At 53.7% G+C, this 16,351-nt stretch overlaps 3 protein-coding genes across 3 annotated transcripts in view; all 3 read left to right on the plus strand.

Annotated features, from left to right (window-relative positions):
- The window catches only part of LOC123030940 (ventricular natriuretic peptide-like), a 3,757-nt gene extending 1,282 nt beyond the window's left edge, over window positions 1-2,475 (plus strand). The window contains exons 2-3 of the mRNA XM_044445299.1: window positions 405-693; window positions 2,194-2,475. Coding sequence (XP_044301234.1) covers window positions 405-693; window positions 2,194-2,219 — 315 coding nt within the window. The 3' untranslated portion in view covers window positions 2,220-2,475. The remainder of the gene's footprint in view (window positions 1-404; window positions 694-2,193) is intronic.
- A 2,979-nt stretch (window positions 2,476-5,454) lies between these two features.
- Window positions 5,455-8,636, plus strand: LOC123031065 (natriuretic peptides A-like). Its single transcript, XM_044445512.1, has 3 exons — window positions 5,455-5,658; window positions 7,363-7,636; window positions 8,342-8,636. The coding sequence occupies exons 1-3, from the start codon at window positions 5,539-5,541 to the stop codon at window positions 8,356-8,358; spliced, it is 411 nt and encodes a 136-aa protein (XP_044301447.1). The 5' UTR covers window positions 5,455-5,538; the 3' UTR covers window positions 8,359-8,636.
- Window positions 8,637-12,569: 3,933 nt separating this feature from the next.
- On the plus strand, window positions 12,570-14,746 carry LOC123031064 (natriuretic peptides A-like). The gene is made up of 3 exons (XM_044445511.1): window positions 12,570-12,701; window positions 13,814-14,134; window positions 14,486-14,746. Exons 1-3 carry the CDS (start codon window positions 12,597-12,599, stop codon window positions 14,489-14,491), a joined length of 432 nt encoding a protein of 143 aa, XP_044301446.1. The 5' UTR covers window positions 12,570-12,596; the 3' UTR covers window positions 14,492-14,746.
- Window positions 14,747-16,351: the final 1,605 nt, after the last annotated feature.

Genomic DNA, 16,351 nt, shown 5'->3' on the forward strand with positions numbered 1-16,351 from the left:
TCTCTCTCTCTCTCTCTCTCTCACACACACACACACACACACACACACACACACACGGAGGGGGGGTTGAAATCAGGCTTCTGAAAGGAGGCGAATAATTCAGCAATTCCAGGCAAAGTCCAACTTGGGCGCAGAAATTTTGCCAGGCTGCGGATGTTCCAGCCAAAATGACATTGTCTCTTCCAGAAACCGCTTCAAAGCATCCGTTCCACACGCCGGGCACACGCGTCACATTAGAACGGCCTCCGCAACAAAACGTTGCAGAGGGAAACCGAATTGTTCCGCGTTCCAGCCAACAGATCCTCGCAGCTCCGTTATGGGTGCTCCCGGTTTTGGCTGCGTATGCAGCCGCTTGGAGCATCTATTAGAGGCTGATATTCTGTTTCTCTCGTCTCTGATTTCAGGACCTCCTTGAGCGGCTGGAGGAGAAATTTCAAGGAGGGGAGCTGGAAATAGCTGAGGATGAGCCTGGAGACACAGGTGACCCTTCCTACTTTGACCTCGCTGACCTGGAGGCCCCCCTCTCCAGCCAGCTCAAGTTGCAGGAGGGTCTCCATCACCCGGCGATTGTGGATCAGCGGAGAACATTCATGGCTTCCCCAAAGCGGAGGAGGCATTTTTCCGGCTGCTTCGGGACACGGCTGGAACGGATCGGCACCCAGACAGGACTTGGGTGCAATACGTACAAAGCCCGTAGGTGTTTTAACCTTTTTTCCTCATTGCTGAGTGCAAAGGGAGGGGGCAGACGAGAAACTAGCTCGGTTGACATAATGCACATGAACGAGCAAAGTTTGCGCTGTGCTGTCAGCCCATGTGAGCAGCAGGACGTGCTTCCCCCTTGAGGTCTCCGAAATTTGCATGAGGCTTTGCGATGAAATGTGTGCACAGGCGTTTGAGCGACACAGGCTGCTGAATGTGCATTTTAGTGAAAACCGCGTGCCAGAGTCTCTGTAGCAAGAAACCAGTCTCTCCTCCAAAAACATACCCGTTAGGCAAAAATTCCATTCAAGAATCCTGCATTGGAAGAAATACACACAAAATGCTCACAGAGATTTCTTGGCCTTTAAACACGTTTCTCAAAGTTTAGGATGAACCGACATGAAGATCTGAAGAACCAGATCTTATTCAGAGAGAAGCCAGAATCCACAAGTTCACCTCATCCCTCAGTGGAAGCTGTTCTGCATCTAAGATGCAAACATTTCCCATGTTCCTGTTGCCCACTATCACATGTTCCACTTGTGAACACGTGGAGCGAATTTGCAGTGCTCAAAGCATTTCTGAGGAATCTGTGATTTCTTGCTAAACGTCTAAATCGCGTCTCAGACAGTTTGATCTTTTCCCAGCTTTTGCAGAGTCCCCCAGCCCCTATAACTAAAAGGTAGAAATTTCTCTCCCAGACAAGATGTTGGCAGTGAATGCTTTACGCTAAAATCACTTGGTATTTTGGGACGCTCCCTTTTGGCCCCTGCCCTCTGCTGAGAGCTTCCCTGTGAATGGATTTAGCCCTCGGAAGGGATGCGCCCGGACAATTCTGCTCTGATCGTTCTTTGCAGGGTGGATGGGATGTTTTGAGACAATTCACGAGCGTGCACGTTCTTAAATGACTTCGTTAAGCAACGGGGGAAATTTCACAGGGGAGCAGAATGGAAAGGAAGGGCTGAGGACGTCTCATGCATTGCTCCAAGTCCCAAAAAGCAGGACTAAACAAAGGCCATAAAAATTAAAAATCACTCCATCTAGACAGGGCTAAAGGGAAGAGTCGGAGCTGATGTTCTCTGGGTGGATGGCTTAAGAGACGCAAGAAGTTTTGACGGGTGCATCCTCTTCTGATGAGCGATGTGACATGGGAGAGGCCAAATCTCAGGAGATTCTTTTTGAAAATCGTGGCATTGAGTGGGGGGTGGCTTTCGACTAGATGACCTCTGAGGGACCCCTCTGATGCTAGGATAATATGAGGCCAGAAGCTCTAGTTCTTCCATGAAAGGGAAGAAGCCAGAACTTGGGGGAGGGACGCAGCTTCGGCCGAGTTTGCTGCTCCCTGTGTGGACACGGTCTTCCCTCGGTCAAATCACTGCTAGTTGGGGAAGGAATTCAACGGGGCACCAGTCAGTCCAGATTAGCACAACTTCTGACCTTCGTCAGAATAAAACTCTTCATGGAAAGTATTTCTAATGCTCTCACCTTTGTCTTTAGGTTCACGGAGGAAGTCCAGAAGTTGAAAAGGAGAAGAGAAGCTGGTTAACTGGCTACTGAACCTTTGAACAACCCCCCGTCCCTTAGGCAAAATGCCAGTTTGTTCAACAACTGTACACTCTTTGTGCACAAAATTCTTTCCCCCATTATAGTATAACAGGATCTTAAGGACTGTTATTGTATTGACACGTTGGAGGTGAGCGATCATCCAGAACTCTTGTGACCTACGGGAATGGCTGGACTTGGTGTGGTGTTTATCAATAAATATTTTGTAGAAACTGAGTGTGTTGCTTCCGTGGGAGGGGAGAATTTTCTGGGAAGGGAGACCGCCACAAATGTGACTTCAGGACAACTCCCTTCGCACAGAAGAGGAATTGTGAGGACAAGCAGAAAAGCATTTGCACAAGCTCTCAGACACACGTGGAGTTTATGAAATCTGTGCTCCGCAGACCGGCAGCGATCTTTCCTGGATGGATATGAATTTTTCAGGGGTTCACACGAATCCCACTGTGCATCGGTGCCAATACACAACAGTGCAATTGCAAACTGGCTCAAACCCGCACAAAGTTTTTTTAAAAAATAGCAGGTGGAAAAGAAGCCTCAGGTAGAACTGGCACGGCTTGGAAAAAAGATTTAAAAATAATGGAGGTAGCACTGATTTCAGGTTGAGTCCTGGTTCCTTTGGATCCCCTTCGCAATGTATACGGCGTGTGTGTCATGGTTGTTTAAATCCAATATTCGGACTAGTTATTCTTCTGCCTCCACAGGGCTTGGATGACAAGCCCTCTGACCCCCAGCGGGGTGCTCAGGGATGATAGGGTGTGTAGTCCACCTCCACCGAAGGCTGCAGGGCTGAGGAAAGCTGCCTTCATCTGTCCATTGCGTTGGAAAACGCTTTTCAGTGCACAGTAAAATAAAAGTTGTCTGAGAATCTCAAGGAGGGGAACTGGTTGGCCTGGCTGAAAAACACATTTTAAGAGGAAACCTGCATCGATTTTCACCTTTATGAATAAGCACAGGGGTCAGACTTGGCCAGCCAGCGATCTTGTCCGATCTTACGGAAAAATACCCTGGAATGACTCAGGACCTTGCTTAAAAACTATTTCTCCTCCCTGGAAAGGGTCATAAATCCCAGTGTTGTTTTGTTTGACAAATATTTCCCTTGTTTGGCTGCATTTACGCTGGGAGAACTCAGGGGAGAATCCGAAATGACATTTTGGGGTGGCGGGTGGGGAGGGAGGAAAGAAAGAGGAAAGTTGCATCCCGAAGAAGAAAGATTCGCCTCTGGCAAAGATATTCCAAAAATGAAAAACTGAATTGGCACCCGCATGGTTCCATATATAGGAATGGCACCTTGCAAAACCTCCATTGACGGCAGCGCTACTTGGTAATTTTAGCCCCTGCATGGAATCTGCCTTACAGGCTGGGGAACGTCAGAAGGCCAGCAGTGTGACTTCCATTGTCTGGCACAGCACGCCTGCTTCTCATCATGCTAGACCCCAGTGAGGTCATCCCATGACGCTGGTGAGTGGGAGGACAGATCCAAGGAAGGGCTGCTTCACACCACATGGAGCTGAACGATGGCATCTCCTTCTCTAGAGGTGGAAGGCTTTCAAAGGGGATTGGACAAATTCATGGAGGAGAAAGCTCTATGGGGTTACTAGTCCTCATGACGATGTTATACTGGAAGTCGTCTGCCTATGCACATTAGTTACTGGGGATGATGGGCAGGAGGAGGACACTGCACTCCTGTCCTACTTGTGGGCTTCCTATCTGGACAACTCGCTGCCCACTGAGAGAGAGCAAAATACCAGCCTAGATGGAACCTGTTTCAGAAGTGCCTTCTCATACATCTCATTATCGCACGACAGTTTCTTGATCTAGCAAGAAACTCAGGGGGGCTTCCAAGCTCCTCCTCCTCTTCATTTTATCCTCACAACAACCCTGTGAGGTAGGCTAGGCCAAGAGGAGATGACTGGCCCAAAGTGAGGGAACTGAGGGAGATGCGAACTCAGGTCTCCCAACACTCAGCTCTGCCCCTTTTCCGTTATTGTCACCACATCCATTTCATTCTTTAAAACTGCCTTCCTGATTTATTTGAAAAACTGTTTTTGTCAAACCTCAAGCTCATGTCTTTGTCTGAAACACTCTAAACATGCAGTTTCAGATTTTAAATGCACTTAAAACGTAACATGTTCCGGCGCTCAATCCACCAACTTTGTAATAAGCACCATTTTGTTATAAAGAAAAAGCATCCCCTTTGACGAAAAGGCAGAACTAACTGGCCATTCAGAAGTCCAGCCAAATCCGTTGGCTACGAAATTGCCAGGATGTATGGGAAACTAGTTTCTGTGCAGAAAGCCTTCGAATGTGCCCGATTCTCCGACGCAGACACCAACACTTCCCCCAGAACCGGTCCTGTTTCTGAACACACCTTGCACATGTTCAGGAAACACACACCCGTTTTGCAGAAAAAGAGCAGGCTTTAAAATGTGCCTTTTTCAAACCATTCACGCCTGTGCTTTGGCCAACAGAGGAGAAATCCGCCCCTCTGAAAAACACACATAGAAAGGGGAACTTTTCCTATTTTCGTATTTAAAAAAAGTTGCATCTTAGCCTGGGAGCTTTGATGTGGCGTTTGGAGAATTTCAGAGGCCGCAAGCGCCTCTGGCTCTCTCACCAAAGATGTGAAAACACAGTATGGTCTAAGGTGTGATGCACGCTGACATTTATCTCCTGACTTTCCCCTTCCGGTGCAGAAGCAGCAGTCCCCTCTCCATGGATTCCTCAACGCACAGCAGCCCTGCACAGCAGGCCAGGCCACGGCCAGCGGCGCAAAGCCGCCCGTGCGGCTCCAGCCGGCCCGAGTGCCCGTCCGTCCGGACTCGAGCGGATGGCTTTTGCCTCCAGAAAGCGGCCCTCTTCCTTTGCCGTTTTGCTATACAAGGCAATTTCTCTGCCTGGCACCTCCAGGATGCGGGGACCGTTTTTGGGAGCTGGTGTGGAGGAGAGCGAATACCTCCAAGGAATTTCCAGGAGCCGGGAGGCGGGGGCTGCGCTGTAATCAGCGGAGAGGGCCGGCAGCATGAAATCATCCGCTTGTGACTCGCATGCCTCCGGTTGAGCGGTCTGATGACACCTAATAAAGGGAATCTTCTCCTGAAGGAGCCGCGTGCCACTGCCGAGCCTGGAATGTGCCCCAGATAATTCCAGAGATAACCTAAGGAAGCGGAGCCTCGTTCCCGAAGGGTATATAAGGCCGGCGGGAGAAGGCGAGAGGCACAGCGGCCGGCAAAGACGGAGCATCCTCGGCCTCCCCTGCGACCGACAGCGCATCCCAGCAGCATGGAGCCCAAGGGACTGCTTGTCGCCAGCTTCTCCGTGATGTTTCTTTTCTGCCTCCAGAGCCCCTCTGCCCACCCCATCGATAGCCTCAGCCCCGCCAAGGAGCTAGCCAGCATGGAGGTAAGGGATTCCGTGTTCGTTCGCCCCTTTGTAAGCCTGGACCCAAGTCTGGTCACTGTGAGTCACACGCAGGATGGAGTGACGGTGCCTCTTGGCGTGGCTAGAAAGGGGGACGGGGACAAATTCACGGAGGAGCACGCTACTAGTCCTCATGGTGATGCCACCTCCAGGGCAGGAGGCACTTGTGGGATGCTGGGGGCATCTGGTCTGCCACGGGGTGAGCAGAAGGAGGCATCCCGGGCGGACGCAGCCCGTCTCTTCCGAACGGATGGTCGCAGGCTGGGCACCTCTTCTGGGAGGCGGCTTGCTCTCCGTTCGCCACGTCCTCCCTCCCTCCCTCCCTCCCCGTCCGTTTCCTTCGGTGCCTTTTTGGAACCGTGCATCTCAAGGCAAGCGCTGCTCTGTGTTCAGTGGCTGCCCTCCGGCAGCTCTGAGGCAGCAGCTGAAAACGCTTTCCAGAACCCGGCCAGCACAGCCCCGGAGACCCCGCGACCAGGAGGGCTGATGCCGCTGCCACAGCTCCCCCCTGGGCTGCACACTGTTGGAAGCAGGATGCTGGGGCAGAGAAACCTTTGCCCCATCCAGCTGGGCTTTTCTTAGCAAAGCCCGGCCGGTCTATCCTTCCTCTCGCACCCCGGGATCGGCATCGATCAGCGGCTTCAGGCAGCGAGGGAGGATGGGAGGATGAGACACATGCAGGGGGCCTGTGTTAACCCAAGACTGGCAGAGAGAGGGGGAGGCAGTGCAGCCTAGTGGGAAGAGCTGGGGGTCTTTAGCTCAAAGGAGGAAAGGGAACTGGAGCCTCCAAAGACCCAAAATGCAGACTGCAGCACAGGGGTACAGTGGGGAGAGGCTCAGCTCTCGAAGGCGGCAGAACAGAAAGCGGAAGTGCCCGTCAGTCTTCCGGGGAAGCGGATTTGGCAAGGCCCTGGGGAGGCTTCTCGAGGGGGCTTGCTCAGGAGTGGAAGGGGCTGGGCTGGAGGCCAGGTGGACGACCACCTGCTGGACAAGGGCCGGCCTTGAACAGGAAGCCGGAGCAGGGAGGGCCGCAGAGGTCCCCCCTTCTCCCGCTGGGACCCTGCGGTCTTCGTAGGACCCTCAGTTCAGAGCCAAAATAATACTCCTACGGCCTGCACAGAGTTCCTTTCCTCCGTTCTGCTCTTGCGTCGAAGACCTGAACTATTTCCTTCCACCAGCACCATCCAGTCTTCACCCTTCTTCCATCTCCCGACCATGTGCAGAACGTGCTCGGAAGTACCCCGAAGGATTGAACTGGGGTGGGGGGGACACCCCTTTTGCTTTTACTTCTTCCAAAATCCATTATGCCTGTGGCCTTTCTGCATGTCCACCTTTCCTCCCCCTCTCCCATTTATTTATCTTACTGTAAAGCATCTGTAAAGCAGTCCGTTTAAACCTGCGGGCACGGAGGGCTCCGAAGCTGCTCCAGGTGCCTTGAAACGGTTTTGGATGCATTCTTAAGCATCGCTCCTTTTTACGTCACGTTTTCCTCCCTTGTATGCCCATTTTTTAATGCTTAAGGGAGAGTTTACCATCACCCAGAACAAATACCGGGATGCGAGATGCGGATGAAAATATCCGGGAGCGACGGCAGGGGGTGCAGAGGGAATGGATTTCACGGGGTCCAAGGAGCAGGCGGCGTGCGCCCCCCGTCTGCCACCTCCCGGCTTCTGCTTTCCATTCCAGGCGCTTCTGGAGAGGCTGGAGGAGAAGGTGTCCCTGATGGAACAGCTGAGGAACGCCCCCGGCCCCGAGGAAGCCGAACCCCAGAGCGTGGGCCTGGAGGCACTCTCCGCGGACGGGGTCGAGCCCGGGGACGACTCTGCCCCCTTCCTCTCCGACCGGGGCGCCCTGCTGAAGCGCATGCGGGGGCTGCAGGTGGCCAAGAGCATGCGGGAATCCGGCTGCTTCGGCAGGCGGCTGGACCGGATCGGGGCCGTGAGCGGCATGGGATGCAAAGGTGAGACCCTCTCCGCACCCCAGGCAGCTGCTGACTGGAGCAAGCCCTCTCTGAGGTTTGGTTTCCTGAAGGGGGTTGGAGGCCCCCTTGACTCTTGGCCCCGTGCACCCCAAGAGGACACTTGCGGGGACAAGGCAGGGGCCTCCCACCTGATGGAGACCCCCACTCCAGCCCACGGAGAGCAAAGAGTCCCGGAACGGGCTGGGGGGCCACTTCCAGACCGAATCCCAGTTTTCCCTACTGGGGAAGCTCTTCCATGGGGGCGGGTCCAGAGGCGAAAAGGACGGAGCCAAAAGCACCTCCCCGTATTGACACTTAACCTTCTTCCTACGGCGAACTAAACCTCAGGAAAAGCATTTCAGCTTTTTGAAAGGTGTCAGAAAGTTGCCACAACTGCTGAGCTCCCCAGCGAGATCCGCCTGGCGCCGTCGTTATTCGTTTTTTGGCGCCGGGCTAAGACCTTTTTATTTCAACAATATTTTAATCACTTTTAACATTAGCTATATAGGTTTTAATCTGCAGCCAGGGTGGATCTGGATTTTATGTGTATTATGTTTTATTTTATGCAAGCCGCCCTGAGGCTATGCGAAAGGACGCCATACAAGTACTCTAAATAAATAAATGAATAAGCTCACCAAGCCAGCAATTCTGGAGCAACTCTGCTAATTATGCTTCCCCCCCTCCCTTTCTTTGCCCCCTCCCCAGGGATAAGAAGGCATTAAAGCACAGATTCCTGTTGCCTGCTTCCCAAAAGGATTCCTGATGTTTGACGGCACGCGGTTTTCTGAAGATGCCCCGATCAACCCGCGCTTTCTAAAAATCTCTGGAACGGATGGAAAGTTCCTGCTATTTATTAATTAATTTATTGATTTATTTATTATTTGATCTGTTTGTTTGGGTTTGCTTTTTTTCCTTTCTTTTTCTTTCTTTTTCTTACTTTCAAGCCCAGAGACCATTGCTTGAACTTACAAAAATAATAAAGAGAAACACTCTAGCTCTTTTCCTTGTGTTGGGTTTACTTTCTCTGCTTGATCTCCCATTGGCTTTCTGTTCCACGGCATGAAAAATTCGCCTCTCTTTTCTCCTGGACAGTTTTCAAGGCGATGGAGAATTAATGTAGCTTTATTGTAGCCCACACAAGTTGCTAGTGCACATTTTAATGTTTCTCCGGAGGGCAGTGAACACCTAATGTGAAAACACCAATGTCTGGACAGGGGATGGGTGCCACTCATACCAGCTTGCAGAAAAACAAAGTCATACTAACATATTTACACTCTCCTACTTTCAATAAATAAATAGAAATGTCTTTGTTCCAAGAGCCCAAGACCGTCGACCTGGCTGGCAAGGAAGCACCAAAGTTTCAGGCAGAGCTGCCTCCTAGCCGTGTGCAAATCAGGTGTTCTGCCACTCAAATACGGTCAAGCAAGGTTCTAGTCCTCATGGTTCTGGATTAAGGGTCTGTTTAAGCATAAGAAGCTGCGTTACTCTAAGTTCAGGACCTGTTATGCGTGTCCTGAACCTGGGGGCACAGTTTCATGTCAGAGAAATTTGGGCAGCACATGGGGACAGAAAAGCCACCTTTAAAGATCTCCCTGCCACTCGGTAAGCCGCAAGAGAGACTCCAACCTTTTGGACTGCACAAAGGCTGGGAAGCTGCCAAAGAAACAGTGGTTGGGGAAAGGGGTGAAGCTATCTTGGGAAACACGGAAGGGCAGATGGGTACCGGAGGCTGACCAGTCTCTCCCCGGCCTACACAGACTGGTTGCGCCAACTGACCATTCCATGGATCTTTTCGATCCCTACATGGACACCCCAAAGATCAGCTCTAGCCCTTTCTGCCTGCAAACTGGAGCTCAACGCTGCACAAATGAACTTGCTAAGCTCACCTGGAAAGGTAGAGCTAGAACATCGCGATGCTGGCTACACATTTTCCGTCTCGGCTTGCTACAAAAAGCGGAACTTCCTCGCCCAAGACGTCGTTAAAGCAGCTCTGAATGCGACTCCAAAGAAATTTCCACACTGGTGTTTTTAAGAAGCGGGGAAAGCGCAGGTGGCAAAGCCACATCAAGCCAGGTAGCGCTGGCGGCCGCAGCAATTTATAAAAGCCATCACTTATTTGCATGTTTTGACCATAAAAAGCCCTGCCGCTTCCAGCATTCCTCAGCCAAGCAACATCTGACTACAACACCCAGCATTCTCCAGCCAAGGAACAAATAAATCTAAGAGTGCATAGGATTGTTCCTTTAAGTGGACAAACCAATGGAGCATCGCTTTCCAGGAAAACACCCAGTTTGGTGGGAAAATCGCATGACCAACCAGCCAGAATGGAAAGATTTTCAGCAAATCTAAACAGTTGCTTTACTTCTAGGTTTGCAAACATGAACAAAAAACAACATTGTGAATGAGCCATGCTGTGATTCCTAATTAAACAGGACCTATTACCAAATGTGCTCCAATCTTGGAGGCCTTTTTTAATTGCCCAGTACATAAAAAGCTAAGACTTGTGTGCACCCACATCATTTAATTCAGATTTCTTGCATAGAGATCTTAAAACGTCTGAAACTGTGGTCCACCCCCACTGCCCGTATTTCCTAGAAATGCATTTCTTTACCTTAAAAAACCCTGTTCAAACTGTTCAGTACACTTCTACAAACCTCAACAGGTCCAGCAGGAAGTCACGGGCTTCGCTTGAGCAAAATAACGACTGTTAAGCACATGCCAAAGCATAGTCTAAGATTAAACAGGGCTCCTCTCACAAGATCGAGCTCGGAGGCCTCAAGAGCCATTTGATAAAAAGCTTTGCTAGGATGTGCAATCACATGTAAACATGCCGCGTGCCATAAATGGGGCCACAAACTCACCTCCCTCCGGATGGAGCCAAGAGCTGCTGGAGAGGCGGCCGGGTCACCTCGGCGGAGGCCTGCGATGCCTGTTCGAGCTTGTTCAGGGTTTCATCCCTCTGCAAAGGTGCCTGCCAACACAGGTGTGGCAAGTGGAGCCTTAGGGAGTGGCACTGCGGCCCCTTAAAGGGCCCCCACCCAGGGAAAGCCACTGAGCAGAAAGCAAGATGGACCCTGTCGCCAACAGACTAGCTAAGTCATTTCCAGATATGTCAAATGGATGTTGGAAATGTAAACATAAATGGGGTACTTTTTATCCTATGTGGTGGACTTGCGATACCGTGAAAAAGTATTGGATTGAAATACATAAATGCTCAAGGAAGCCATTTTAGCTTTTAAACCTGACGGTTTTTTATTAGGCATTATACCAGAGGACATTAGGAAACGAGAAATGTGTTTGATTTTGCATGTAATCACTGCGGCAAGGATTGCATTCGCTCAGCACCGGAAAGGGGAAGAACTACCCACCGACGAACTGATTCGAAAAAAGATCCTGGACTGTGCAGAAATGGATAGATTGACTTTATCACTGAAGGAGAAAGAAGATACTGACTTCTATCAAACGTGGGACTCTTTTTATTATTGGCTAGAGAAACGGGACTTAAATATGTTTTTAAGTTATCATAAATGGGAAAAAATGTGGGGGCTGACCCAGCAGGTCTGATGTTCCTGATGATTGATGTTGTTTTTAGTTTTCTTTTGTTTTAGGGTTATTTTGAATAAAAGTTATTCTAAAAAAAATATTTAGATTCATTTGCAGGATCTCTGTACTGAGAAGGAGTTTGCAAAAAGCAAAACTATCAAGCCACAACCCCGATGACACGCTGTGAAACTGACTGGGACAATTCTGCACTATCAGAGGTGGTTCATGTCCCATCAAACTCCTGGGGGTGAGGAAAAGTCTCAGCCGGGTGCTGAAAGGATGAGAGTGTTGGGACCCAGCAGGCCTGATGGGAGAAAGGGTACCGCAGGACCAAGGGGCCAGCTCCAAGGAGACCCTCGTCTTTCGTTGCCTTGCTCTAAAGCCCTGTTGGAGGAAATACTCAGAGCCTATCGTATGAATACGTCCATCGTGGGAGAGGCACTTCATGTCCCATCAGCCCCAGCCAGCATGAGCAGTGGGGAAAGGTGCTAGGAATTGTAGTCCACGTGGTCTGCTTGGGAATGGCTTCTTCCCCTCCTGATCCAAATTCGAAGAGGATCTGCTAAGCGACGGCTGCAACCCGCACGGTCTGTAAGCAGGAACAGGGGCCTGGATGAGAACGGCAGCAGCAAACTCAGGGAGCAGATTGTAACTATTATTTATTTTATTTATTTAGGAGACTTCTATGCCGCCCCATTCGCCGAAGCCTCGGGGCGGCTCACAGACATAAATAAACTTCGTTAAAATAATATGAATTAACAGTATACATTAACACGATCAAGATTCCCGTTGCTGCTCATGCAGTGTGTCCATTGGCATCCAGCACTCGTGGCTTGCCCTGTGCCCGGCGGATCACGAGAATCTCACCGATTTGGCCGGATCTGCCCAGGCAGCGGTGCTGGTGCGATGCAGCGAGATCCGCAATGCATCGCGTGGCAGGCCTGCTCTCCGGTCCGGCACCGCTGGGGAAGGGAGCCGCTCCTTGGGCCCTGGCCGGCTTTGCGGAGAGGAGACGCGCGCTTCCCGGCCGGCAGCGGGGTGTTGTCTGCAGCGGAGGCCTCCAGAAGAGATAACGCCAGGATGCACTGAAGCGTCTTCACACCTCGGAGCGAGACGAGACGAGACGAGACGCTCTTCCAGATGAGTCAACAGGAATGCGTGTGTCACCGGGGTGGGGGGCCGAGTGGCCGTTCCCGTCGACGGAGGCCAGTGGGCACAGATCGCTTTAAAAGGGCATCTTCTGCCAGCCCCCTATCTCGGACCCCTTATCGGGGCTGGCGCTGGAATGTGGTGGGGTTCGTCCTTTGGCATCGGCTTTGCGGGGCCCAGGTATAAAGATGGGCGAACGAAAGGCAGGGTCACACTGACGAAGCCGCGGCGAGGGAGAGCAGAGGAGGGGCGGCGAGCAGACGGCGCCATGGGGTGGACAGTGCCTCTCCTGCTTGCTTTGGTCCTCGTGGGTCAACCCCAAGGCAGAATCGGAGCCCATCCCATCACTGGGGAGGAACTCGCCGACTTCAAGGTAAGAAGGGATAGACTGGGTCTCCGGGTTGGGACGCTGGTTCGCGGAGGTCTCGGGGCTTGCGGCACACTGTTTATTAAATATTTATTCAAAGCCTTCCTATCCCATAACCCTAACCCGATCCCTTTCTATTACAAAAAGTCTCAGGACGGTCATCCAAGAAAAAAGCACAGCATCATATCCTCTCTGAAACCCCAATTAAAATAGCTATTAAACTGTAAAATGTTGTGAGCCACCCTGAGGCTTTGTTGCGATGGGGGCGGCATAGAAATGTTTTAAATAAATAAAATAAATAAATAAAATATTGGGAAAATGAAAGGGCTGCGGGGTCCTCGGGCACGTTGGCCCCATGTCTCCACCCCCTTTGCACCACCTCTTCTTCCTCCTCGCGGCCACCAGCTGCTGTCCAGGTAGCGGAGAGCCCGGGGGCCGTGGCGTCTCTGTCCCTCCTTCTGACCCCCACCACAGTCTGGGCCAGGGCAAGCAGCACCCGAAGGGGCAGCTTTCAGGGGAGAAGAGGAGGGCAGACTCTGGGGACTTCGGTCCGTGGATCCCCGGCAGGGGCCCGTTCATGCCGGCCCTATTTGGTTCTGACCTTGCCCGGCCTTCGCTAGATGAGTAAGGTGGTCTCAAGTACTTTTGGAGGTTGCAGGCCCGTGCATGAGCTGAAGGGCTTCCAAACTGCACAAATTTACTTTCAAAGGCAGCCAAGATGGAAAGAACTGCAGGCAGAGAGGAGCCACGATTGTCCAAAGCGATCCGAGTGGGCCAGGCTGGGGCAAGCTGCTCCCCCGGGTCTCTCCTTCCTTGTCTTTCCTTAATCCGGAAGCAAGGAAACCCAGGAGCTCTGCAGCAGCCTGAACTGGCTGGACTCCTGCCCCGTTTCAGAACCGCGACCAGAACCATGGCTGCACCCCGGCTGGCTCAGATCTTTTTAGCTTTCGGTGCTTGCTGCAAAACTGGCAGGCAGCCCAGGTAACCCTGCTTTTTCATAGCCCAGCATGTTAATCGCCTTTGTTTACATGAATGAGCGCTGCCGGTAAGAAGAGACGCGTGCAGGCCGGCTTCTCTGGGGCTCATGATGCGATTCGGCCTCTTCCACACTCTCCCAGGATCTTCTGGAGCGACTGGAGGACAAACTGGAGCCTGGAGTGAGGGACGTGGGGCCTGGCCAAGTCTTCGACGAACCGGCCGATGAGATGGTGGAGAACGCCTCCGAAACGAGCCCTTCCTGGGAAGACGGGCACGTGCCGCCACAGAGGGAGGGCGGCTACGGTGCCCGGCTGCGCCCAGAAGCTCTGCCGGCCGCCACAAGAGACAAGCTGAGGGCCCTTTCGACCTTCCCGCGTGGTATCCAGCGGTTCTCCAACTGCTTCGGCCAACGGCTGGACAGGATAGGGGCGATAAGCGGGATGGGCTGCGGCAGGCGGAGGGTAAGGACAGACGGAAACGGCACGGCCGTGTGGGAAGTCGAGGCTGCTTTGGATTAAAAAACAGAGCTTCCCAACTGCTTTCCTATCCTAGAACGTTGTTTCTTGAGCTGAGCCTGGGAGATGTTATGGGCCTGGGGACTGGAGGGGCAGGCTCTGGCCTTGGAGGACTGTCCCAATGGGAAGGCAGCTCCAGCTGGGGGGCCCGGGGTGGGGGTCTGGGTTTCTCACCCCACCGCTGTGGCTGGTTTGCAGTGCCCACTGCCCAGGCAAGAGCCGCCTGGGATACAGCACACCGGCCAGAGAGAGGGTGAGGCGCTGGCTTTTGGTGAACGTCTCTGTCCATTTTTGCAGAACTGAAGCAAAGCTCGATGCAGCAGCGGCCGCCAGCTTTCCCAAGGAGCCGCCAAGGCCTCCGGAGGCCCTTCTGGAGGAGGAAGGCACCAGCTTCACCAGCCTGCCGAGGAGTCCTGCAGTTTTGCTCTCCGCTATCTTGCAGGGCCGTGAGGATCAAGGGAGCTGCTGGAAACATCCATTGCACAGGGGCCGGGGGGGGGGGAATCTGCGACCCCCTCCCTTTCTAAGTGAATGTAAGAGCAGAGCTTAAATAAAGCGGGTGTCCTCAAGGCGCAAGTGTCCCTTGGCTGCAGTCCCGGACCCGCGTCGGAGGGGCTTCAGCACCACGGACAGAGGCGGACTCGATTCTGGCTCTCCCCGTGCAGAGGGGGCTGAATGTTCCCAGGGGAAGGAGCCTCAAGAGCAGCCTCTTGACTGACCCCCCGCCCCTGCGATGCCCCCCTCCCCACGGAGCGGTCTGGGCCCGGGCTGCAAGACTGCCATCCCTCGGGGCGCCTGTCAGGTTGGGAAGCAGCCTGTTTGCCCCCCCCCCCCCCACTGTGCTGAGCAAGACGCCGCCCATACAGGGCGCAAGGCACGTGTGTTTCGGCAAGACCTCCCTGGGAATCAGAGGACCGTGCACAGGCCAAGCCAAGAAAGCACGCCCGGGTGCCGGACACTCCGGCCCAGATGTCGGTGATGTTGCCTGCCTGCCCCACAGCAAGCAGGTGGAAGGAATGGCAGGGTGCCCCGTGAGGAGCTGTGGGGCAGCAAAAGCATTCACGTATCTGCCTTCCCAGTCATCTTCCTGGAGCCCCACTTGGAGGTGGCAAAAGCGAGTCCTGCCGCCCCAGCTAGGAAGGGTGTTCGCTTGGTGTCTATGAAAGCCCCGGCGGTAGGCACGGGCGGGCAGTTGCCGATGGCCCCCTCTCCAGCAGGGGCCACTGAGTGGGCCCCGGGCTTGCTCCTCCTCTTCCCGGGCAACCTGCCTCCTTGCCCGCCGCACGCTCCAGCCGAGGGGTGGTGGAGGGGAGAAAGAGCAGGGGAGGCTGCGGCCCCGGGATGGGCAGAGCAAAGGGGCCCCTGGCGGAAGGCTTGCCCCGAGCCCTGCTGCCCACCTCGGGCCCTGTGCTCTGTTGGGGGTCTTGCCTGCTCCTGAAATGCCTCCAGCGAAGGGTAGCCCATCCATGACCCCCGAGGCTTGGGTGCTTCCGTCGCTTCATTCGGGAGAAAGGTCTAAAGGCCGTGGAGGGACTTTTGACCCGGCACCGGGCCGGTCCCTGCGAGAAGCAGGGCGATGGGGCCTGTTTCGTGTCTCGGTGGCTGTGTGCTGCGGGCAGCAGCTCTGGGGATGAGGGTGGGGAAGGCAGCGGCTCCCCGGCACCACCCAGCAGGGCTGCGGCGAAGGGAGCTCAGCCCCCCTCGACCCAAGCTCTCCGTGGCTCCCGATTTGGTGGCGTCGGGACCAAGGCAGAGGGGCCTGCCGGATGTGGGTGGGCTCCCAAGGCCACTGGGATCAGGCCAGGGGTCTTGGCGGGGACGATGCGGGACCCGTGACTCTTGGGCTGAAGCCGGGTGGGGGGGCACGTCAGGCCCCCGAGGCAGATCCACCCCGCTGCGGAGGGAGGTCCGGCCCCCGAGGGACTGGGGCTCTCCCGGCTGTGGTGCTTTCATTTCGCAGCATGGAAACGGGGTTAGCTGCAGGCAAAACGAAACGCATGGGGCGTTTCTGGTCCCACCAGCTGCTGGGACGGCCCCGGGAAACGCGGTTCAGCCAGCGGGGCTGAGAAAGCTTCCCCGACTCGCAGCAAAGCAGCCCAGCGCTGAGAAACACAGAGAAACTGGGGGAGAGATGGTGGGGGACAGGGGGATGCAATGAGCCCA

This window comes from Varanus komodoensis, unplaced genomic scaffold (assembly GCF_004798865.1).
Source record: "Varanus komodoensis strain SLA01 unplaced genomic scaffold, ASM479886v1 scaffold48, whole genome shotgun sequence".
Taxonomy (NCBI): Eukaryota; Metazoa; Chordata; class Lepidosauria; order Squamata; family Varanidae; genus Varanus; species Varanus komodoensis.

Coding starts and splice junctions, on each gene's coding strand:
- LOC123031064 (XM_044445511.1), top strand. CDS start 12,597: ATGGGGTGGACAGTGCCTCTCCTGCTTGCTTTGGTCCTCGTGGGTCAA. Junction 12,702..13,813: donor AGGAACTCGCCGACTTCAAG/GTAAGAAGGGAT, acceptor ACACTCTCCCAG/GATCTTCTGGAGCGACTGGA.
- LOC123031065 (XM_044445512.1), top strand. CDS start 5,539: ATGGAGCCCAAGGGACTGCTTGTCGCCAGCTTCTCCGTGATGTTTCTT. Junction 5,659..7,362: donor AGGAGCTAGCCAGCATGGAG/GTAAGGGATTCC, acceptor TTTCCATTCCAG/GCGCTTCTGGAGAGGCTGGA.